This window comes from Hermetia illucens, chromosome 1 (assembly GCF_905115235.1).
Source record: "Hermetia illucens chromosome 1, iHerIll2.2.curated.20191125, whole genome shotgun sequence".
Lineage (NCBI taxonomy): Eukaryota > Metazoa > Arthropoda > Insecta > Diptera > Stratiomyidae > Hermetia > Hermetia illucens.
The window spans coordinates 49707403-49733404 of NC_051849.1; the positions used below are offsets into that span (position 1 = coordinate 49707403).

The following is a 26002-nucleotide window of genomic DNA, read 5'->3' on the forward strand; positions in this document are numbered from 1 at the left end:
TCAAAGTACCTGTAGAACAAGATATATGTGAAAAGGTATGCGTATATTTATGAGGAATGCCAAGGTCGCGTGTGAGAAGTATACTTGAATTAAGCAGTGACCACCCACTCATTCAAGACGGCCGAATGCAAAGTACACACGATAGTGTAGGAATGACTTGTGTGTTTATAGATGCTAAACCGAAAGACGGACACATGGGGACCAACCTTAACACTATTTAATTAAGGAGCGAAGAAAATGACCAGAAAATTACCCATAATTTGATGATGGACACACGACACCGCACTGTGGTTAGCTAGCACTTCAGGTAATTCACTTTTCGGTCTAGGCTACGGAGTAATGACGGAGCAGAGCACTCTAAGGGACACACGCAAAAACACCTTTCGAATTAGCTTTTGATACGGTTCCAAAGATAATGACTTTATTAAACGAACATCACAAAACAAATCCCAGGTTAAATCCGCACGAACTTACTATCCGATCCGCGTTACTAGTCATGTGCGTCTGCAGCCACAGATCATTAGATTTAACGGAGATATGATAGGCATGGTCTGACTTAGCGCTGGAGAATCCACTTGAAGCCTTTTGCTCATTAATCACTGACTCTAGATCGCGGTGATAACTCGTCTGAATAGGCTTAGTGTTGTGACGGTTGGCTGAAAAAAAATCACGGCTGAAGCACTGGCTGCAAGGTAAGATTGAAATTCCGCAGAAGACACTCGCGTGGATTTCTTTATGCACTTTTTCTACATAGTAAACTTTGAGTTAAGATAGCTGCACAGAAAGCACTAAGGGTCCGACCGCCACAAAACTGTGGTTAGCTCCCGCGACACATTGAAGCAAACATATCACACCTTTCGGGTAAAATTCCACAACTCACCTGTGCCGCGTATCTACACCTTGCGGCCAGGTAAATAAACAATAGTACGTGAATTTGCGTAAGGAGGAGTTCTTTATTTTTTCTTTTAACTTAGCTGGCAGCGGCCAAAGAGGCCTGAACATGCTACATGCAGAGTTGATAACGAAGAAATATTGTGTTGAGTTTCGTTTCTTGTATATAGGAAAAAGCTGAACACTCAAGACCTGAACGATCAACAAAATCTTTTGAAATTCGCGGTTGCGCGGACTGTTTAAAAAGTACTGATATTTGCGGTTTATTTGTGCACTTGGCTAAGTCTCCATGTGAATGTCTTGCTGTGGAGTAGATGCCCTGTATCAAAGAAACTATCTGGCTAAACTTGGAGCCGATCTTGGCTGGGACTTGAAGATCAGCCGCAAAGTATTGCGGAAAAGTATTTGTTCATGTCTGGAATGAATAAAGACGGTACTTGCTAAGTGTAGATAGTATATTGGTAGCTAAACTAATCACATACATTAGATGCTCAACACAACAGCAGTTAATTATACGGTGAATGCATGACTACCATATTTTTGCATGGGTCCGCAGCAGCTATGATCAAAAGATCTTCACTTTGAAGGTTTCGGTTTAGAATTTTCCAGTCCTACTGTTTTCGGCTTGCCTTGGCCTCGGAGGTTCTGGTTTCACTTGCTTTCCTCTTTAGTATCAACTATACTGGCTTCGTGTTACTCTATGCAGTTCACCTGTTCACATAAGTGATATATACACTTATTGTCCGACCAGGTGTATACAAGTGCAGCACGTATGGATGCAAAGGCTCACATTCTTTATCTAGTAGCGGATGTGACCACATTTTATGCCTATACCACATTCTATCACACAATACCTGAAATATAGGACAACATGTCATATATGTTTGCCTGCCTTTCAAGCTTGCCTAATTGCTGATAGATTGCCCAGTATGTAGTGAAGGAAAAAACACCATCTGGAGTCAATGCACATATTAACAATTAATAAAGGTTGTCCCAATGCTCATACGTTGATCGACACTCCACATAAAAGTCCACTTATGTGTGAAGTACCCGTGAAGAGGTGAAAATAAATTCGAAATGGTCATTAAAGTGTAATCACGTTGCATAAAGTTTACGCTGTTCACGAATTGCTTTCAATCTACCGCTAAAACGTGTCATTTAAGATACACAGAAGTACTGCAGGCCTTACTCTCTCCCCGAACAAGCTGACAGAAAGTTCGTTTACCTGAATACTATGAGGTGTTTGTGAAATGTTTCTAATTATACTTGTTTGCTCACATATAAGTGAATAATGAATTAACATTGTCGTTTTATCGCATGAGCATATACTTATGTTAACATTTTTTATGACTACATTTGAAGAGAATGGATTCATGTTGACAGTGACACAATTCGCCCATTGAATATCAATTCATTTTGAATATTATTCTGTCTTGAATTTTTATACTTCTTGATAGTATATGTTTAGGAAACTCCAGATTCCGGCAAGGTCTAATTTCAAGATCCTCAACCAGACTGGAAATCGTTACAAACCAGTACAGAGTACCCCAAGGAGGACCTTCAGTGAAGGAAAAAATGTTCTTGACGAGCATCTCAAAGTCTAGTGGAAGTACCCTTGATAATAATCAGTAATCTGATCGGAAAAACAGATTCTGAACGGATTTCCGCAACTTTTCCTGCTTCATCATAAAGCCTGTGAAACGCACAGGTATTGTGGTCAACTAAATGATTATCGTTTAGCAGGATATAGAAATGCTGCCAAAAAATATTTAGATTGAACATAAACTTATATAGTAATCGTTGGCGCGACAATTCATTTGAATCTGGGCCTGGAAACGTGTTAGAGAACTTTATTGCAGACCGTACCCTGTAGGAAGCAATGTGGTTTATGTTGCACTCACGCATGATTCTTACCTTGATTTCACTTAGGTGAATCGACATCCAGTCATGATAAAAATTCCTCTTTCATCTACGAGATTTTAAATGCGCCTTCTGAAACGGGCCGGCTCGTTTTGATCGGTTGCACCATTCGGCTCTGTGAAAGGCCTGATTAGGACGCAGTTGCGAGGCTTTCAAATCATCAGCCAGAGTATCAAGCCACTCACACTGTTACTTCGGCCAGCTTTTCCCATCGACTTCAACGTTTAGATCAATCTTGGCGAGTGAAGTCTTATTAGCGTGACCTATAGATCAAAGATGCATTTTTCGCAATTTTTCCAAAATGTCGATCACAGATATCCTGCGTTCAGATGTGATCAAGGCTTGCTATGTCACTGGTCCAACGCAATACTTTCGCCTCCATTACCGCGAGGCGCCGCTCATTGTCTTTTATAGGCCAACACTTTGAACCACAGAGGGCGATAGGACGAACGACACGGTGATAAATTGTAGGTTTGAGACCTTTGTTGATACCGGTCACAAAGAACGCCAGTTGTGGAATTCAAGTTCATTCAGGTTTTGAAGTTACCTCTTTTAAGAACTCTTGTTGAAAGGAAACTGTGTTTTTCTCTAACTTTATTTTTAATTTGCTTTACAGTGCGTTGAATCAATTCAAATTTGACTTATTATAATTTTGTTCAATATAGAAGGATTTGCACTAAACTTTCAAGAATCGTATTACATAGGATGACTTAAATTGTTGGGATATTTAGTACCTCTGCGATGATGATAAGGAGGAGTTTTCAGCAAATTTCCAAAACATAGAAATACATCATTATTCTCCAATCTTTTATGAGTTGATGGCTGGAAAGATTTATCTTGAGGCCTAGTTTATCAGGGGCATAATCATTTCTTTTCAAATTTTTGTTTTTGGGAAGCAGACTTGCCCAACTTTCGATTTTTACTTTTCATTTTCCCATTTTTCTTCCTCACCACCGAAAATGTGTGTGGGAAATGAAACTTACTTCAACATGTTTTTTAAATGTTTTAGCGGGATGTTTGTTTCAAGTTTCCCCTTTTTACCTATTTTACTGGTTTAAGAAAGTACTAATTTAAAGCTTGCATATGATATCCTCTACGACTTTGAATTTATGGAGAGTTCCATCCACCCATCCACAAATTTCTTGCTACTAGGTGCAACTGTCCTTAAATAAAGAGAGAAAGAGGGACTCCCTATGCGGAACTATTGTATTTCCCATCAGTCACACCGTCGAGGTTTGGTTCTTGGGCAATCAGGCAACAATTGCCTACAAAACTATATGTATAGGGAGAATAATTGAGCTAGCCAAGTTCATCAAAGACGTCAAGGGTTCTGTATAATAGTGCAATGGAGGTGAAAAATTCCGCAAAAAAAGTGGATATATAATGCAATTGATGCCTTTTCAAAACTTATAGAACGGAAAAGTAGAACAGAGGAATAGGCAGAGAATGAACAAATCATTCGAATCTTTGCGAGACTCCTAATAATAAAAGCGAATCCCACTGAAAAAAAGCAGAACAGGACAAGAGATTAGACAACGGAATGAAAATGATGGCATCGACTTTAGAACCTGCAAAACCGAAGAAAAACCCAAAAAAACATGGAGACGTAAACTAAGGCTGGGGCACCAATAAAAAGAAGGTATGCTCAGAATTAACCATAACCTCCAGAAAGTAGGTTAGATAAATAGCGACTTTCTATAAGCTGATGAATGGCCAGGATACTAATTAAATAAGGTGTTCTCGAAAGCGAAGGAATGAACGGTGCGTATCTCATGAGCACTTTCCTTTCTCTTACAGAACTACGCTATTTTGCTCTGGGAAGCCTGCCGGAAGTGAGCGTGAATTCGGTGTTGGATTAACACTTACGGCAACCGCAATTCGTATCCTCATTACCTGGAATCCAGTTTAAGATAGGATATTGGTTGCGAGATTCCGGCCCAGAATGAGGAATATTGAACTCAATGCTATAGTGTTACGCATCAACGGAGAGAGGATACAGAGCAGAAGGAGGTTTTCTATAAGAAATTGATCACAATCCGGATTATGCTCCCTAAAAGTAACATTGAGATAGTGATGGGTGATCTAAATGCAAAGGTGAGCTCTGGCAAATCCCTTGCTCGGACATGCGATGTGGGAACACGGGCTTAGCGGCCATAATGAAAATGGTTGGAGGTTTGTGGATTTCTGTAGCTTTTACCGCCTCGTCATTAAGCTTACAGTTGGGTTTATACTGAACGACACAGTACGAGCAATTAGACTGTCTACTTTGCGATCCGCAGTAGGTTTAGAAGTCGTCTTTTGGATGTACGTTACAAGAGAGGCAGTAATATCGTTCTTCAAAGGAATCATCATCTAATGTTTGTTTGCCTTTGCTTGCATGTCTCGTCGGCAATCTCTCGTCTCCCAATCGATGAAATGGCTAGTCACCGTAACATATAAATACGGATTGTATTCTTAAATAGAAGCAAAACCATTTCAGCCGTTTCTGACAGTCGACCTGAATGGCGTTTGACGCAATAATATCGCTAAAACCGCCTTCGTCGGTTTATTTGAAGTCGGGAAATGTGATTATCTCAACGCCTAGACCGAGTTGAAACTGTTCCGTATTAATGTTTATTTGTGTATTACTATATAGGAGTAGCACTTGAAGAATTAAAAAATGTTACTTGAAAGGTTCAAAACTTCTTGAATACTTTACCATTAATTATCAAAAGATGGCCGAAAAATGGCTCACCCGAGAAACACATGATGAAGAACAAAGCGACTCAATAAGTCCGGGAAGGAGCTGAAGCGCATGCCCAATTATCTCCCCGTGGAAAAATTGTGTTGGTACTACTACCTATAAAACTGTTATGCATGGAGGTGTGGTGAAAGAAAGAGGTGCCAATAGAAAACTAAGCACGGCAGCCATATTTGGAGAAAGAGATTTCTCACCCAGTTCGAAGGCAAAAGAGCTGAGTTTCCCCCAATAAGTACTAAGTCTTACGAACATAACCAATGCTAGTAGGATTGTAGTTTAAAGAGGGAAATGCCACGGATAAAGAAACAGTCACACAGGTCCCACTTCAGAATTAATTAATAGAAAGTCGAGAAAACCCATTAATTCGCTGGATCCTTGTAAGATTTTAAAAAACAAAATCCTCTTTCCGGGAGAAAATGAGGCAAGTGAGGAGTGCGACCAAAGACACGGAAACAACGGCATCATTCACAACGTTTACTAAGGAAAAGTCGCCTGAAAAAAGGAATGATAGCGGGGTTTGAGGCCGACCCAAAAAAGGTGATTAATAGAAGAAGAATAATAATAATCGTTGGCGCAACAACCCATATTGGATCAGGGCCTTGAAGTGTGTTAGAGCACTTCATTCAAGACCGTAACGGTACACTAGGAGGCAATGTGGTCAGCATTGCGCTCGCCCGAGATTTCACCCTGATTTGACTCAGGTACTCATTCACAGCTGAGTCGACTGGTATCCGACGTCAAATCACGATACAAATTCCACTGCCACCAGTGAGATTTGAACCGCGACCTTCCGTATGACAGCCTAGTGCTCTAACCACTGAGCTATTCGAAGAAGAATACAATCCAAATTAATCACCATCTTCAGAAAAGGAAATGCGCATCCTCTACAGAAACAGATAAGAAAATTCCGAAATTGAAGATTTATTATTGAAGGTAAAGAAGGTCTTTCAAAAGATAGTGGAGAATTTCGTTTGGTAAATGTCCTGGTTTGATAGCAAAATATGCTTGGAGATTTCAGCCTTCCGACTGTGAATAAAGACTGTTAGAATTCAAATACCAGGATCATAATCTTGCCTCGACCTTTCATGGGACTAGGACAGGAAGTATACTCACATTCTAAGGGAGAGGTGGGGTATAGGTACGATACTCTACGTCATATTCGTCGGCACTGCATTCGCGAGGAAGAGTTGTAGGCGAAGAAATACTGGAATGCCAAACCGCGGAAACCCTGGAGTTGGATTCGATCTCGGAGAGGCTGTCAGGCTATTATCTAAAAGAGAAGACTGGGAAAAAGGTAGCACAAATAAGAAGAGGCATAGCGGAAGCCTGCGATGCCGAGATGGCGAAAACCCTAGGGGTACTTCCAAAAAATAAAATTATACGAGATGAGGACTGAATATTTTCCAGGATATGGCGAGAAATAGGAAGTGTATAAGAGCTTTGAAGCAGGCTGAATAGGTCTTGGGCACCAGTAAATGCTTTAAAATTATTTACGCGAAAGTAAGTTAGAAATCTCGGAGCCGTCGCACAGGGCCGTTATTATGACAAGCCGCTAACTTAGGAAAACTTTCTTCACAATACAATGACGGTGCTTTTCCCGTAAAGCTGCACTAGATGCCTTCACCATACTTGCTGCACCTAAAGAGGAACTTATATGAAATTTGCAGGAGAATTAGATATAATAGATCCCCCGGATTAGACGATCAGCTCCGACTGGTTGAAGTATGCTTGACGCCAGGAATTTTCACCATTTGATGCAAAAGACAGAGTCTAGTTCAGAGAGTTCAGAGTATTAGCGGCAGAAAAGTGTGACTGCAAATGGTCAAGCTTGACATCGTGGAAGAAATGACGGAGGTGGTTGAAACCACTATATGAAGTATTTACCATAGCAAAAGAAATACAGTTAGTTTTCAGTTTGATGGGCTTACCACCAATATAAATCCTCCCTCCTTAGGCCTCAGACGAAGACACTTTGGTAAGCGTCTGATAAGTTGCCTCCGCCCTGGACGAAACTGTCAGTCAAGATTTTTTCTTTTCTTTTTGAACTTGGGTGTTCAACCCAAAAAGGAAGAGTCCGTGGACCATACTTCCCAAGTGGCACGGCCCGTCATCAAGTGAATGCGGACTCAGGACTCCCAGCATCCTTAGCAAAAACTCACTTCGGCTTGGTGTAGGTTTGAACTTAGGACGGATTTCACTTCAATATAATTCGCACTTATGTCGTCTTTGTGATTATATATAAATGGAGCGACTACCACCTGTCGCCACTTTCGGTCACGTAATGAGTCGCCTCTGCCCTGGACCAAACTGTCAGTCAAGATTTTCTCTTTTCTTTTTACCTTGGTAAGGTTTTCTTCAACGAAGAGTCTGCGCATTCTCTGACTCTATAGAATGTGCTCAGATTCGCTAAAGCCTGAAAATGCCATAGGCGTTGAATAGGCGATTTCCAGGGAGAGTATAGCAGTCCTAACAAAGGTCTGAATCTCGGAGCTGCTGCGCCCGCCACTAAACTAATTAAATCAATGGGTATTCATCGAAAAATATGTAAAAACTTGGGCGTTGAACTAATTTTAAATCGTCCATTTGTAAATGCCTAGGCCAGGCTTAATGAAACCAGTAATATTTGAAAAAGTATTCTGGTCTTCCGAAGACAGTTTTTTGAGTACGTTGTAGATTCGAGACTAAGTGAAATTCCAGGCATGAATTGATGAACAAAAGGGAAGAGTTCGAAATGGAAGAAATTTTTTAGATGAATGCTATAGAAATTTGCAAGCAAATATGAATCACTATTAGCAAACGGTAAAACCAGGAAAGTTGTCTCCTTTTCCAAAAACTATATCTAATGAGATGGTTTTCAGCTCTTACTGCAGCTACTCCCAAATACTTTTCCTTCCAGCTAATATTATCATAAACTGATTGTACTCATCTGAACTTTCCACTTTCTACTTTGAATTTCAAAACTTAATCACAATCCTCAGGATTCAGAAAGACTATGACATGTTGATGGACGACTATATTCTAGCATTACTTTGATTCACTTCTTAAATTATCCCATGATTTTTAGTTGACACAATTATGTTGTCATCACAAATTGATATATAGCATATTCGTGCAAAAATGCTCTGGACATAGACCATCCCATCATAGCGGAAATGTTTACTCTGAACTAGCGAAACTAGGTGAGTTGGAAACTAAAAATAAATCGAACGGGCATAGTGGATTCGACTAAAAGACAATGTACCCCAGGAGAAATACGGTGCGAATAAATATAATATCAACTGTAGTGAAGTGCAATTTATTTGTAGATATGAGCCACGAGATTGGAAGTGATGGGAAAAAAATAACCCATCAAGACTGAAGCAACCATTTCTTGATTAGTGACGATATTTCTGCTAAAGATAGAAGTTAGGGTCCTTTGAATCCAGTTTTATAGCTTTAATCGTTGTGTTTTAACGTGGGCAAATGATAAGGAGAGTGTATTGTGTAGTTCAGATTCCCAAAGGAGACTGAATCAAAGGAACAGGCGAAAAACATTCTCGCCAACTTGTAAGAAATATCATCTACTTATCCAAACGTTTCCTAGTTAGGAAATCTATTTCAGAACATGAAGGTAATTTTGATCCTATTTTTTGGACAATAGTACTTTTATCAGTAGGGGGTCAAACTCTAAATATAATTGTCTCGTTCGGTTTGATAGGTGCGATGGTCGAGATGGTTGCGTGTCAGCCCCTTGATCTCATTACCCCGCGCTCGAATCCCGGATCTTGGATCACTGCTGTAGGTTTACCACTTGCACAGCATTAGGTGTAATAATAATGAAGATGAGACACAGTCTCATTGAAACCTGAGACTGTGCTGTAGCTGCCTTATACATACTCCACAAAAGGAGTCAACAGGAGACATATATTCTGTTACCCGAGAGTGTTTTAGCGTTCCTCATACTTGGTTGGCGGACACTCATCAATGAACTTGATGTGATAGCTCTGTGATCAAAAATTGATGGTGTATAATGATATCTTGAGAATATGAAGATTTATTAACCGGAATATTAGCATTAACATGCGGTTGGTATGCTTTGGTACACTTCCTCGTTAGCTACATCCATAATAGTAGTTACTACCCCAGGGCATTGGCAATATGTGTTATTTACCCTGAGTTACTGTGCAATGTCATCATTAACAGAGATTACGTCGTCGAGTGAACTTATTCCCTAGTACCCGATTATGGTATTCAACAACAAAACGTGAAGCTATGACTAACAACAATACATATTCTCTATGTACAAGAAAACGTAAATTTGTAGACCTTCAGCACTCCACTCTGGGTAGAATGATTCAATCGGGCTCTGTGTACCTAATCCATGCAATGCACGAAGAAAGTTGAGTACGTTCACTTAAGTACGTATATAGATTTCTGTGCACACATATGCTCAGATACGAGTATAACGTGTAAAATCTTCAACCAGTTTTCTCTAAGAACATCAGCAATCAAATTGCAGCCAAGTAACTTTGTCAGAAAGCACATTATTCTCACGACATTACATTCTAAGAAACACACATTAAATTACATTTTGCAAAGAAATAAAACATTCCAGACAATTTCTCCCATGGTCGCAGAAGCAGGTAACCATGAAAAATATATCTTTTAACTATAACAGAATTAGCGGAGTGATGTTGCTATTGTAGATGCCCGTTATAGTGACTAGGTCATGCTTTCATGGATAATACAATAAAATGACAATCATCCATACGAGCTTGTCTGTAGGCCAGCAGCAGTCTCAATACTTTAAAATTCTGATTGTGCACAAATCGGTAGATACTGATGGGAATAGATACAATTTTGTAGGAATGTCTATATTATATCTAGAACTATTGTACATTTATCTAGATATGAATATATATGTACGTAGATACTAAGTTTGATGGTATGTCTCGTAGAATACATATTTCACCTGAGCGTCCATGCTGTCTTTCTCTTCATAAAAAATTTCATGCACGTGAGCAGTGGAGAATGTAAGATACAAATAATTCAGATACTCGTATTAAGTGCTTCAACAAGATTCAGCTTTCAACTGTGAGTTGAATGTTGAATATACGGGTAAATGGCGTAAATGTTTCAATTGAGAGACCTTTGTTGACTTTATACTCTGGAGAATATGAAGTTGCGCTCTTCATAATCTATTTTAAATTCATTTAATTTGGAAAGTGATACTGAGCATAATGAATTGCAATTACGATTATTAAAATTCAAAATCAAAATCAAAAAAAGAAATATTTATTTGTGAATTATCTTATTCTCTATTTATTTGTATTTTTAATTTTTTCAAAAAAATAAAAAGAGTTTGAATTCAGGTTCTGTTGCAATTATTAGGTGCAAAGTGTAGCTTCAACGATCAATTTTTTTCTAAAATGTATTGGGATTGAAAGATTGCCTTGGAAGATATTTTTCCGTTTTATTGGTTAAAAGTATAGGGCCTACAAATAAGTTCTGTCGGTTTTTTTGTTAAATTTGAAGCTTTATTGTGAAAAATTGGTTATACATTCATTGTTTAAAGTATTGCCCAACGCTAGCCACAACTTTCTTCCATCTTTCAGACAATTCATAGATACCATCGCGCCAAAAATTGGCCGGCTTGGCCGCTATCCACTCATTGAGCCATTTTTTGAGTTCCTCGTAATTGGAGAAGTGCTGGTCAGCCAGGCCATGCTGCAGCGACCGGAACAAATAGTAATCAGAAGGAGCAATGTCTGGAGAATACAGCGGGTGGGGTAGGACTTCCCATTTCAACGTCTCTAGATATGTTTTAACGGGCTGTGCAACATGTGGACGAGCATTGTCATGTTGCAAAATTACTTTATCATTGCGACCGTTTTTTCTTGAGTTCGCGGCTCAAACGCATAATTTGACGTCGGTAGAGGTTGCCCGTGACCGTTTCGTTCGGTTTTAGCAGTTCATAGTATACCACACATATACACATATACACAGCATGATCTTCTCACCATGAATATTCGCTTTGGCCGTCGATGATGAGGCATGGCCGGGGTATCCCCACGTTGCCCGACGCTTGGGATTATCGTAATGGATTCACTTTTCATCGCCAGTAACTATTCGATGCAGAAAACCCTTCCTTTCTTGTCGTTGGAGCAGTTGTTCGCACGTGAAAAAACGGCGTTCGACGTCTCTTGGCTTCAGTTCATACGGAACCCAATTTTCGACCTTTCGGATCATTCCCATTACTTTTAAACGGTGGGAAATGGCTTGCTGAGTGACTCGAAGTGTTTTTCTAAGTTCTTCTTGCGTTTGCGATGGATCTTGGTCGAGCAATGCCTCTAATTCTTCACCTTCAAAAATTGTTGGCCGTCCGGCGCGCGCTTCGTCTTCCAAGTCAAAATCGCCACTTTTAAACCATCTAAACCACCTCTGACACGTTCGCTCAGATAGAGCATAGTCACCATAAACTTCCACCAAAATGCGATGACTTTCGGTTGCTTTTTTCTTCTTGAAGTAGAACTCCCCGCAAAAACACATTATTTGGCACAAAATTGGCCATTTTCGTTGATAAAAAAAGTATTGTTGTTTACACTTCAATTAAATAATTTATACTGACTTTTGTGCCTATTGACAGTAGCTTTCCGATGAATGTTTGGAAATGTGGTTCAATGGAATAAAAAACAAGCTACGCCATCTATTGTGAAACTGACAGAACTTATTTGTAGACCCTATATCTAATTTAAACAAATAGGTATTTCGGGGACTAACTGTTCCCTTCTTCGGTGTTTTATCTTTTGAAAAATATTTCCACTATTTGGGTTTTCATAGCTGTTCTTCTGACTATAATATCTTAATTAGGCTTCTATTTTTCTCCTAGTTCTTCCTAAAAGTTCCACCATGGTGGAAAAATTCTTGCCGATGTTCGTGTTTAGAGTTTTTTCGGGGGGAATTTTTGAGATGTGGAAACTCTCGTAGGAATCTAGTCTCCTAACGTCGTTTACCTCCTTCAAGATAATGGCGTTGTCCAATGACGTGTGGTGTCCCTGCTCTATTATATGTCTGGCAACCGCGAACCTTATGTGTGGGTTATTCTTACTTTTAGGGGATTCGACCTCCTTTAAGTGTTCTAACACCCTGGTATGGGCAAGCCGTTTTGTTTGCCCTACGTAAATCTTGACGCAGTTTGGGCAGTAGACCTTATAAATGCCAGTTTTTTCCGTACACTTTTGTTGTCCTTGACTGATTGTAACCGGGTCCTAAGTAGGTATCGTCTGCTGGTCGAGGTAAACCGGAATCCACGTTTATGTAGCCGCCTTTTGATGTTCTGCGTCCGACCCGAGTAGGTTAGTGTTATCCATTGCCTAGGTTCTATGTTCGCTTCCTGGAAGAGTGTTGAAAGTTGCTGCCTTGAGGCCTGGCGTGGTTTCTTTTTGATCCGATTTTCGATGAGGTTCCTGTTGTATTCTACGCAAAGGATAACATTCACCTACTCGGGTCGAACGCAGAACACCAAACGACGGCTATATAAACGTGGATTCCGGGTCACTTCGACCAGCAGACGATATCTACTTAGGACCCGGTTACAATCAGTCAAGGATAAAAAAAGTGTACGGAAAATAGTGGCATTTATAAGAACCTGCCCAGACTGCTAGAAGATTTACGTAGGAGAAACAAAATGGCTACTCCGGATCCGCACACATGGAAGTACTATAGGGATACTACCCCCAGTACATTAACAAATGCTTCCGGTTTCAAACCGGATGATTCATTTTTTGTCCTGCTTTCCTTACTATTTTCATCTCCTGTGTATAGTTTTTTGCTTAGATTATATTAATATTAGTATTTTCATGTGAAGAAGTTCAAGATGTCCTCATTTTCCTAATAAAGGTAGCAATTCAAATGCATGAGGTGCAGTGAACGCGCCCAAGTACATTAAAAAGAATAAAACTACTCTAAATAAGTTAATCAGCAAGTGGAGAGGCAATTTCAAAATTGGCTCTCTCGACCCTTCGGAGCTATCTAACTACAACTTCGAAGAAATTGTGAAGGACTAAAAAAATCGTAAATAAAATCCAGAACAAAAGGGGTCGTTTTTGCTAAATACAATCGGCGGCGGTTGTGCGGTTGTGCATAAAGTTGTTGTGGAATTCCATTTCCATCCCACAAAAAATAAGTTGTAATCGGTGTCATGCACTACCCCGTTGTAGAATACACAGCCATGGTATCGTGTAGCTAACACTGAAAACCTCCATGCCCACAAGAAAGTCGTCAATTCCACTATGCTTTTCATTCGGTCATGAACTGCAGTTGCAGATCACCTGTGCAGTCTATCTACCTCATTGATTGCTTTTACAAGAAATTTAGCACTCATTGAGAATGTCCCGCCGTTTTTCATAACAACCAGAGCCTTTTCCTTTGCTTTTGTAAATGACTTCCTTAACAAGAAGGGCAAAGGGGACCACTTCTGCCATCGTCATTACAGCCAACTCGGAGATAGTCCGATAGAAAGTACTGTCTGCAGTTGCTTTGGTTTGCTCGGAAAAGCTCATCTGCGAGGCAAGCATCAATCCAAGTTATTACTGTTAGTGGGGTATTCGCTGTTCGTCATGGGAGCAGGGTTGGGATTCTCTTTTTAGTTAGGTTGATTATATCAGTTTTTTTGTTCTTGACTTGACATATTGATAAGATATGTCAAGTCTGCTCTGTGCCCGTTTAACAGCGCGTTCGTTCGCCTGTGTAATTGACCAGGCGCAACTCTTCTAGCAGATCGATTCTTAGCACAGGATCGTAAGAAGTGTTCCAGAGTTCCGGCTCTAGGATAGCTCCTCATGGCACCCATCCATCCCCTTCTGACTTTCTAGCGTCTCAGAGACCAAGAACGAGTTTCTATGTGACTGATCTATATTGTGTCATTGTGGAATATGTCTACCCCTGGCGTTCCCTTCTGATTCCTTCCGCAGCTCAGTAGTTTCGCCGTCCACCAATACATAGAAGGATTGTCACAGCTGGGTGCCCTCCCGGCCATGGAAGTTCAGGTTCACAACTGTATTTACGATAGCGCCAACTAAAACGACACCTATCTATTCCAAGAGTTTCGACTAATCTCCCCCTCTTTGCGACGCAAAGGGACAGCGCTGGGCTGGTGTATGTCAAGAAATAGGCTCAAACTTAATCTGCTGGTAGTGGTTTGCTGAGCAATATATTAGGTAGAAAAAAAAGACATGGTGAATCTTGCTTCAGATGGACACATTACATAGTGATGGACTCATTGCGTAGTAACGGACCTTGCCGCAAACTGGTATGTTTGGAGTTGACAGGCCTAGACAGGACGTCGGTTGTTGCGTCGATATTGATCAAGCTAAGCATGTCCGTTTACTAAACATATTTGAACTCCGAAACGTGAAAAGTGTCATCTTCTTAGATTTGATTACCGCTAACATACTATAACATCTAACCGAAGAATGCTTAAAAATCATTTGTCAAATAGGCTCCTATGAATGTGCAATTTTCCGCTATCATTGAAAATGCCCCAAATGCAAATGTCGAAGGAGTTCGATTCTTTTTACATGGTAATTAGTTTGTCGTTGTTGTGTTATCGAAAACGTGTTTTGCTATTATGGACAACAGATAAACGTAATGATGAATAAAAACACTTTAGTTGCTTTTCCAATGACGAGGTACGAATACAATTTTATTAATCGTAAATGCGCATTTCGTGTTGACAGTGTACTGAAAATATTGATCGATTCTTGAAGAATCGATACATAACTACTATATGTCGGTAATTCGCCGCTTGCAAATATCCTCAGAAGTGCCAGATTTTTCAAGATAAGCACGTGAAAATACTACATCCCTATAAGGATAAGCAAGAAAATGCCCTCGAACAGGCAAATACGTCTCGTCACAGAAAAAGTTCCAATGGACTTGTGCATCCTAGCACAATTGTCAATAGCGGTGGTCAAGGCAAAGCAAAGAACGATCACACGATAGCTATTCCTTGTCTGGTGAAATAGAGAAGTCGAAGCAGTTATATAGCTGACGACTTGATTCAAAACAAAAACCGAAGTTGAGGTTTCAGGGCTAGTTGACCCAAGAAGCCAGGAAACTTTCTCTGTAGAGGTTTCCTGAACTGCCTCTCCAGTTGGAGAACCTCTGAAGTTAAGACGAACGCCCTTGCCTGAAAGACGTATGACCAAAGGCGGTCTATTTTAACCACCGCAAAGGTTTGGTTCTTTGTTCTTGGCCAACAAAAGAGTGGCCAAGCCACGGAGCATGCGCCGCAATGTCCTGGTCCTACTAGGGTCTAAAATCTTATTTCAGTTATTTATTGCTGAGGTGGAAGCTGCTCATAGTATCTGCTGAGTCATACACACTAAAAGTGAGTGCTGCGTGCACGCCAATGATAGAGCAATAAGAAGATGGTGCTGAAGTAGATGAAAAAATTGCGACCAGTAGATCTGAACCATGCACTACCGAGAAACATGGAAGAACTCGAAATCGATCGAGCAGGTTCCTAAGGAGCTTCGGGGAATACTATCTAACTTTCATCCATAAGGAAGCTCATTACTGCTCAGGAATAACCTGCTCTTAGCGATGAAGGCATTTCATGAAGCCTAGCAAAAGCAGATTAACTGCATTAAAATATATGGTTGCCATGTTGGCTTATAGCGCGTCAAACACACCTACGCGCCATCACTCGCGGTTAAACTTGAAACTCGCTTCGAAAGAATTCAACAAAAAGTTTAGGCAACTTTCATATCTCCCTAATTGGACATTATCGCCGATTATTGCAATTTCAAAGTAAGCCCTAAATAAGATTCAATGTATAATATTTGCGTACTTCCGGATAGGTACTATCTAAACAAAATTTCGTTGCTTTAAGTGAAATATGTATATCCCTGAACTCACGTAGATATATTCGGTAGAAAATCGTGTATGGTATGCATGTAGCAGGAAGACTAAAAACATAACATTACCCAAGTTCGTTCCAGGGAGGATAGGATACATTCAATCAATACTGTCGATTAAGCAATTTCAAGATGCTGATATTTTACCTAACTTGGTTCAAAAGTTCTTGACTTCATAACGCTGCAATTGATTTGAAAGCTAATTTAAAATTTACGACCAATCGATTTCATAAATAAATAGCCTTATGTCCCGGGTGATAAGATTTTCACGGTTGGAGATAATTCATTGCGCAAATTGAATGATTTAATGTTATTCCATAAGATTGTGTTCAAAACACTTCCAAAGCGCTCAATGAGGAGCATGTGCCGGTTGATGGTAGTGGTTGTTTACTTATACAAATATCTGATATTTATATTAAATATAATCATAAATGTGGTAAAATATCTAATTTTAAGATAGATAGTACTAACTATATGGCATCGGTCCGTAAATCAGTGGAATAGTCGCTGAGACGGATTTCTGATTCGCCAAATATGCGTTGCGTTGATCCGGACCAGGCGTTGATGGTAATCCATTCAAACTAGTTCTGATCACATAATCACCTCCACCATCGTCGGCGGACATTTTTACGGGATAATATTGACTCGCTATCGAAGAAGACACATTACCGTGCGACCCGTGCCGCAAATCACTTTTGCTCACCCACAATATTTTCCCGCAGTTCACATAATTGCATTTGTGCTGGTCACGTGGCACGAGAATTTCCCGATCAACGCGAATATTATTACTATTGGAACTATTGCGATAATTAGCGCGATCGCGACATATCTGAGGATCGGCAGAGTTGCGATATTTACGTAGAGAACTGGTGCAAATTGTGTTGCGACCACCCCCACTGCAGTAGCTTCTATCGCCGTTATAGATTATACTATTGTCGTTATCGTGATTGTTATTCGGATCAGTGAAATGTTTGGCGGTTTCGTAATTCCAATGTTGACTGTTCCACGTTGTCGGCATTTGACCGACGGAATGTTGGCGTCTAAGACGATCAGTCATTTTTACCAGTTTTTCTTGTCTTTGATTTTCAATTTATGATAATAGGAATTTTAAGACCTTCTAGTTCATTTGCTGGGAATTTGTTAGCGGTTTTGTTTCAGAAGATTAGTGGCTTTAAAACTATTTTTGGTTGTTGATTAAAAATTATCCTCAACCAATTTAGCATCTTTTTGTAAACCTGTGGTAACGTTTGGTATGAAAAGGATATGGTTGCCTCTGTCGACAGGCAGATGTGAGCAGCTGCCATTTGAGTTCAACTTAGTATGACGAACTATCATAGTAATTTGATGAAGACTACGAAGTCAAATAAGGAAGACGGTATCCGCGAGGACACTTAACAAGCAAAAAAAATAATCGGGAGAAAAAACTGGAAGAAGTAAAAGAAAGCATAGGAAACGACATCCTACACCTGACGAAATGACGCAAAGGGAGAGCTCACCGCAAAAATTTTGAATAACCAAAGGAGGATGACCGACGAATTTAACAAAAACTCAGTTCACTATTGGCAAGCTGATAAAGGAAACATTATCGTCATCATGAACAACGAGGAGAATCAAGTTAAAAAGAGTCAGAAAGAAGGCAAAGGGTCTTTGTCCCATTCCAATAAGCGAAGCATGAAACCCGTTCGAGCTATCGGTCAACACTAACGAGGAAACTGGAGAGTGAAGGAAGAAGGCTAAACTGTAAAAGGAACTGGCAACAGCATGAACGAGTCATACTTCAGGTTAATGGAGAAATTTTGCAAATCAATTTGGGGAATACTATTGGGCAATCCCCGCACACCTACAAATTGAGAGGGGATTCCTTCCCTAGACATTGGGTGAATTACCTAGAAGATATCTTTGAGTTAGAAGAGAAAGAGGATGGGAAAATAATATTTGTGAGATCAATCAAGGTACACCAGAACACGACATTTATCGTGGAAATCCAGTAGGAAGGGAATGGTCTTCCCAAGATCCTAAGATCATCAAGACGGAATTCGGGTATCTTCAGAAAGCCAACATATACGTAACGGACCATTCCTTTTACCTGGAACCATAAGCACAAGCAGAAAATATATATAGATGTCATTTACTCCTTGTTGGGGTATAACGCGTCAAACACACCTACGCGCCATCATTTGCGGTTACCTGAAATGCCCTTCAGCTCCCTCCAAGATTTCCGGAGACGCCCGTACTCCTCCTCTACTGTTCTGTGCCAAGTGCCCTTGAGGCCACCCACTCGTCAGCCATCTTGGAGGAGTGGATTCGCTCGTCCATATCCACTACCACCTGCGGGTTTAAGATAATATAATGCCAGAGTACTCCGATGATACTACGCAGACGGGTGTCGGCGAAGGTTTGGAGTATTTGAGTAACAGTGGAGTTCCTTTCCAAGTGCTACTCCCACATAGCAACACAGAAAGGGCACTAGCAACAGTCTCTACTTAATCTTGGTGTTGAAATAATTGTACTTCCAGATTTTAGACACGGCAATGAAGATGGATTTAGTGGCAGAAACTACGCTCTCTAGATATACAAATTGATCGACGCCTTCGATGCTCTGCCCAGATAGGGAGAGTGCAATGTCCCTTTCGACTGAGAAATTTGGTTTTTTCGTGCTTATCTTCAGTCCAACTCTGCTTCTCTGTTCTCTTTCCAAATGCAGAGCCATTTAGCCATTTGCCTCGGCAAGATCGGTATCGAAAAATCTCAACCAGCAAAGGATCAAATGGAAGGCACGAAGACGAAAGGAAACATTTTCCACACTATTCGCGGAGAGGAAGAGGGAGCTGAAAAAATGGATCGCTATCACACACTCTAACATGTGTCAAAGCATGAAGAACATACTGAGGAAACGTGGTTTGAAGTGTACAACGACCAGTAATCAGTACCTATTACAGTTGAAGCTACATTCCACGAAGAACCCAAAAGAAGAAAGGAAACAGATGTTCCTGTGTATTTTCTATATACAAATATTTGAGTGGACATTTCCACGTAATGTATATGCATATATTATGTCATAATAGTCACGTTAGCATGATACTGACATCCAAAATCTTAGAATTTGCTCTGAAGCGACAACTTTGACGTACTATAGCTTTGGTAATAATACTGCGATTTCCACCAAATATGGTGGGTTCATGCTTCAGCCCATATTACTGGATATTTCTTGATTGAAGGATGAATTTAACGGGAATTTTACATTCCATTATTGCAAATTATAATAATATACTATTATTACTCCAGCTACTAGGTACCAGGTGCTAGGACTATTTTTAGCCTAGGTACCGTATAGTAACACCTTCATAATTTTTTTCAGGTATTTTGGTTGAATGGATTCTCAGAATGAGTCCGTGAACGGAATGACAATTTTCCAGCCCCCGCTCTCCGCCTATCGTACTAAATGTCAGAACAGAGGCCTTTCGTTTGATACTATTGACCAAAACCCCTGCAGAACAGCGTACAAGGTGGTTATAAAGAAGATAAGAAAATTTAAACAAGCGGTGGACGTCTTTACCAAACCTCCGGTAACCGAGTAGTAGACTTGTGTAGACTTGCCACGGAATCAGTGACAATAAAGTCCCTGGTTTGGATGCTATTCCCAAAAGAGCCATTAAACTCGCTATTAAGACGAGACCCGACTGGCTTATCAGCATATTTGAGGCTTGCTTGGTAAAAGCAGTTTCCCCCATTCGGCGGAAGAGGCAAAAACTAGTTTTGCTCCCCAAACGATGAAGGACCTAAGGAGTACACCGTCACAACCGGAGAACCTCAGGGCTCAGTGTTAGATCTTCCCCTGTGGAACGTGATGTACAACGGGGTCCTTGCCCTTTGCGTGCCGATAATCGATATTTCTATTTACAGAGAAGGGGGTGGGCTGCTACACCAGTGTAAATGGTGCGGGCTGACTAGAGCACCGGCGGGATTCTGTTCCCCTTACTTCTTCCCTAGCATCAAAATGGCGCAACAGAGCGCTAATTGGGTTCCTCGGAGCGCTGCTGACATCTACTTCCCTATCCATCTTTTCAGCCAGGAGTCAAATATGTAATTTATTGCGAGGAGCTTATACTGCTGCATTTCAAAGGACACTATGTGGGTCAGACGTTAAAATTGAAAGATCAGAGTTTGTTTCATTAGAGCTTATTTTCTGAGGAGGAAGGACAATCTCATAATGTCATTTATCGACAACTGTTTCCAGGAACGATTTTGTATAGAACTCAAGAGAATGGTTTTAGAGAATGAGGTAGGTTCTGTAATTGACAAGTTACAGAACCATTATACCATTAGGTGGTGATGCTTGTGAATCAGGAAAATCTTGATAGTATTCAGTATTTAGTGCTTGATCTATGGGCATAAGTTATTGAACTAATGAAAAGTGTCAGCGGGGTTGATGCTAAAAAAGTCATCAAACATGTGTTCAGGAAGGTAATTTTCTTCATAGGAAGACCTTTTCTTCTAAAGGACATGAATGTTTATTTGAATTTTTTTAGTTTTTTCTCGCCGTTTAGGTACTTATTTGAACATGATACAGGGAACTAGGTTGCATTATAGAGACCAACGCAAGCACTTGATGTATGACAATGGGTAGGAAAAAGATCTATCAGGTAAAATTTGATTATGCAGGTTGGTTGAAAATGTGTAAAGGAGTTGAAAATAAAAATGTATGTAACTCCACAGAAGAAGATCCCAAACTAATTTGAGAGAGGAGGAGTTTTGAGGTTAAAGGCCTGGCTTCCCTCAATAAACTCGGCGGGGTATCAGCTTCCTGGCTTAATAGTGAATATAACATCGCATCATTATATTCACTATTAAGCCAGGAACCTGATGCCCAGCTGAGGTAGTAACACCCCAGTGAGCATGGCGTTGAAAATTCACTCAAAATATTCTATACTTGCCATAGAAGACGGCTAAAAGTGATAGAAATCTGTGAGTTAGCAATCTGCAAACCTGGAATATTATTGTACTTCAATAAGCTTCCATTGCCTTGAAATGGACAGATTTTTCCGATACGACCTTTTGCATTCTAGAGTCAATCGGAATAGAGTGTCAGGATTCTGGAAAGCACTTTTCTCTTTCCTGCGGTACCGTCAATCGAGTTCGAATATCGCTTCATGCCCGGGAAACCTGCATCAGACAGAATATTGACTAAGAGACTCTGACCAAGCGTGAAAGAATGAAGAATTTCCGATATAAAAGTAAAGACTTTTTATGAGCAACTGAGTGCAGCTTAGGAGAGGCGTCCTAAAGGTGACATTGTGATGGTGATGGAGGTTGTGGTGCAAAGGTGGTTTATGATAACACCGTTTGGCATTCGGGCGGAAAAGCGCATCTCCTCCGTGACAAGTCAAGTTGTCGGGCCCGTTCCGAGAGGACGCCATAAGATCTAGCTGACTGATGACATTTGACGGGGGATCGACGACCGCAAGGACCACTTACTGCAACTGCGAGTGGTAGTGAACGTGAGCTTCAGTACTGCGGCAAATTTCAGGAAGTGCAGCATAATGTGCACGTTGACGAAAAGCATGGATTCTACTAGTGGAAAAAACCAATCTAATATTAGTAAGACAACCAGAAAATTCTTCATTGTTTCCTTCAGGGATAAAACGTAGCTGTGGTACCCAATCTAGTAAGTACGTAAGTTAAAGAAGTAATCAAATAGTAATTGCAATGAATGGAGAGAGGGTTATGCTCAACTGATATTCGTGCTGACTATGATCAATCGTGAGAGGAGAGCAATATATGACCGCTTGGGATACACGTAAACTGAAGCACCAATTGAAACACGCCTGCTTGCCCTTTGGAAGTTAAGTTGTGTCCTTGGTACTTTGGTCTCTGATACGTCATTGGCGTTTGGACTGCAAAGCAGAAGGGAAAAGGAATCCCTGAATCTGGATTTTGCGGTGAAAGGAGGTAAGATTCATGATGAATTGATTCTTCCTTGATATTTTTCTACACTTCGGTTAAGGTGAGGTACCTTTCTTAATTTCGCATTTAGTGCCCAAGTAAATTGAGATGGAAGGAGAAAGCTTTCTTTCGAAAACTGTAAAAAAAATTTCCAAAATGCCACATTTAACTTAATACAATTGGCAGTATCCGTTTTATGATACTACCGATGGAGCTCCCGATTGTGAGGTTTTGGCAAACGGCCGGTGATCCTTCCTGATGTTACGCTTTGGCGTGAAACTCGGAAAAGTGCTTAGAATATGGACTGGGGAAGTTATCAACATCGATAATGAGCAATGAAATACTTGGCCAATGTATCTAAGGTCAGGGAAGTCATCGATGTATGGTGTATCTTGAACGATATCGGACTCTCACAAAAGTTGAGGAAGCGCTGAGGAAGAACATAAGATCAACGGAACGATCATCATGGAGCAGAAACCTGAAAGTTAAAGGAAATTAGGAAAGGCTTCCGTAAAGCAATGTTGGAACATCAGACAATCTATCCGAAATGCATTTTACTGGCGACATCGGAAACCACTACTCTTAACCGATAGTCGTATACAGCTCTAAAATCAGCGGCTGGCTAGGCGTACGAAGTAGTGCCAACGAGTTAAACGGCTAGCTAGCCTAGATTGCATCATTACTGCCATAGTAATACATGAATGGTCTAGATGTATGGTGGCACACCGGTCAAATTAATTAGAAAGAATGAACTGAAAGATAAGGAAATTCTATGAAGATGACAAAGTGCTTCGAACAAAGTGCTTAGTGAAAAATTAATAAAAATTATCTAAAATGCTTGGAGCAAAGGCATAGAGCTAGGGTAGATCTACAATCAATTCGAGAGGATGTAATTTGCTAGATACGAACTAGATAGAAATAAAAGTGCAAAACCTTAGTTTGAACAATGAATCAACTTTGTTCAACGGGGGTAGGCGAGAAGAGGTCCATACTGCGATAGTACTTTTCGGTATGGCGTCTATTGCCATCAAAGCACATACTCAGACAGTTAGATTTTGTAATGGCTACGGACCCACTTCCAGCTCAAATTGAGCGCCACGATCAGAGATGGTGGAAAATGTGTATAATCAACCCGGAATTGAGGAAGTAGCCCGGGTAATCATCAACATTTTTGAGGAAGCTTTTATTCGGGCATGCCAAAAAGAAGAAAACAATTTGATCGATCTTAAAAAATCGGAGAGGAACGCATACGATCGCCCAAAGGGTTATTGCATGTAAACATGCTCTATTCTAGTAATGCCAGCCAGGACTGGGAAGTAGGTAAGATGGCTCTGTACTTGACATCAACCTGCGCGGCTAGGTTCCCAGGACGCCAAGCAAGGTATTTTGGAATGAGCTCCTTCACTGGAGAATCTGTATTATCCCACCTGTAAAAGGCTTGATAAGATATGCATAGGCCTGAAAGAGTGGCAGAGAGCAAGCCCTTTGAATTCGCTTTTCAGAGGATAGTACAATGATAGAAGGGCTTCCACCACTTCATGATAGCTTGAGATAGATGTAAAGAATCCATCTCGATCCAAACAAGTCGACCGAGTGGGCCTGATTAAAGAAGAGTAAGAAGAGACATAACTGAAGGATGTTTTCAAGCAAAGATTGAAGTCTAGGTGTGCAAAGAAGTTTGTGAAACGTATTTTTCGATGGCCTCGAAGGAATTTCATATTGCATGATAGCGGGAATTTCTTCCCCAAAGCTGAGGCGAGAGATTTGAACGGAATGGTAACAAGGTCAATCTTGTTCTAGACTAAGTTCAAATGTTAGCTACAGGTTATCAAGTAGATTAGAAGGTGTAAAGAGCAGAATAAAGATCCCCCACTGAGGAAATACAAAGTAACAACAAGTGGTCTAACTTGTCAAGACAGTACACATTTTTGAACAACTGAAACCACTAATGCTTTCGTTGATTTTCCTAAATAATGGAGTGGATATCGAATTTGATATGGTTACAGTGAGTCAAATAAGGAAACCCGCACGGGAAGCAGCACTAGATTCAGACACAAGCCACTACGCAAAGTTTCCACCAATTCCACTTCTCCAGTTCTCCAGTAGTGGGCGGATTTGGACTCATTTCCCAAATAGATGCTGGACAATCGATCCCGAAATCGTTCTCTGTGGACGTTTTGAAGATCCAACAAATTGACTTCTCCGTCAGGTTAATGCAACTCTCGAAGCCAATCAAATGCTTCCTCGGCTAATAACATATGGACTTGTTCACCTAGCAAGTGAAAATTTTCCTGTAAAGTAGAGCGAGTTAGAGTTTCCATTGGATATAAAAAACAGTCAACAGGCGAGGAGTATTTTAATATTTGAGTCACTCTATCAGTCGTTAGCATGCGTTGGCAGGTGAACCCTAGTAGCAATCGGTGACTTCGGAAGAGCTTCATCATTACTCGAAGTCGAAATGGCAAGTACGCCCCAAACAGTGCGTAATGTGGGATAGGTGGAATAGGCAATTCTTACACGTCTTCCCCATCAGCAAATGGAGAGGCAAGCATGGAGGGGTCGAAGGCCTTAAGATAGGAGATCTCCCCTTCATTTCGGTCAGGGTGGTTTCCTTTTAGTTTGCTAGCTGTGTTCCATCCCCTGCTTCAGCTTTTCCAGCCTCAACCTTGCCTGGAATGGTTTCTTGATCCTCCGTGCGGTAAAGAATTTCGAAGTTTAGAAAACGAAAAGTTGGATGCCGAAAGCTAAAAACAATTACCGCAATGAAACCTCAGTTAGCAGTAAGGTCCAATGAGTGTCATTTATTGAGGTCGTAAAGGAATCAACAGTTCAAACGTCGTGCAAGGGCAAGGTAGTTTCGCCTCCTCAATTCTATCAGTTGCAAACACTAGTGCAATGGTTTATTTTCTTTTAGTTGTCTAAGTAAGATTAGCAAGTTTGATGGAAATAACGGAGAATCAAACTCAAAATGGCTTTCGGAACAAACAAGGTGACTAAAGGAATATTAACGCTATATTCGCTGATATCTTTTACCAAACTTACTTTATTGAGGATCGCTCTTCCCAAAATTATCAACTCTAGACACAGCAGGAACTCTTGTATAGTACTAAGGTAGAATGGGATCATCACTTCAACCGCAAAGTATTGACAAGGGATGCCTTAAGTTATAGCACCGCGTTTATAAAGGATCAGAGGAGAAAACGTGGATGCAACAATGAGGACGAAATAGGAACAACATGAGCCAATTGCCTCCATATTCCATCAAAGTTCCTTCTCATCTATCATAACAACAAAAATACATAAATAAATAAAGAGATTGTCATTTAACATAAGAAGGGAAGAGCAGATGCTTAGAAGGCAGTACCTGTCAGTGCACACCTACAAAGGCCAGCCAATTCGGAGACTTCTAGAAGGCAATCTCCTAAGAGACTATAAGCTTCAAGATGAACACAAAAATGACGAAAGTGTTCAGGTATGCTAACAAAGGAACGGAAGGATAACTGGATTTTAAAAAAGTAGGAAGAGAATGAGAGCTAGGAACACTTGCTCCACGGAGAAAATACGTGTAACCTGAAGTTTAAAAGATCACGGCAAGTGCAGCCGGAAACAA

At 40.5% G+C, this 26002-nt stretch overlaps 1 protein-coding gene across 27 annotated transcripts in view; it reads right to left on the reverse strand.

Moving 5' to 3' along the window:
- The window catches only part of LOC119649465 (sorbin and SH3 domain-containing protein 2), a 410936-nt gene that overhangs the window by 52339 nt on the left and 332595 nt on the right, over positions 1-26002 (reverse strand). The window contains exon 1 of one of the 27 annotated variants that reach the window (XM_038051796.1): positions 16921-17609. The exons of 25 other annotated variants lie outside the window; for them this stretch is intronic. In XM_038051796.1, the coding sequence (XP_037907724.1) occupies positions 16921-17506 (586 nt within the window). In that variant the 5' untranslated portion in view covers positions 17507-17609. Of the gene's footprint in view, positions 1-253; positions 872-16920; positions 17610-26002 lie in introns of those variants that run through there. One more of the 27 variants, XM_038051805.1, reaches the window with a different exon arrangement.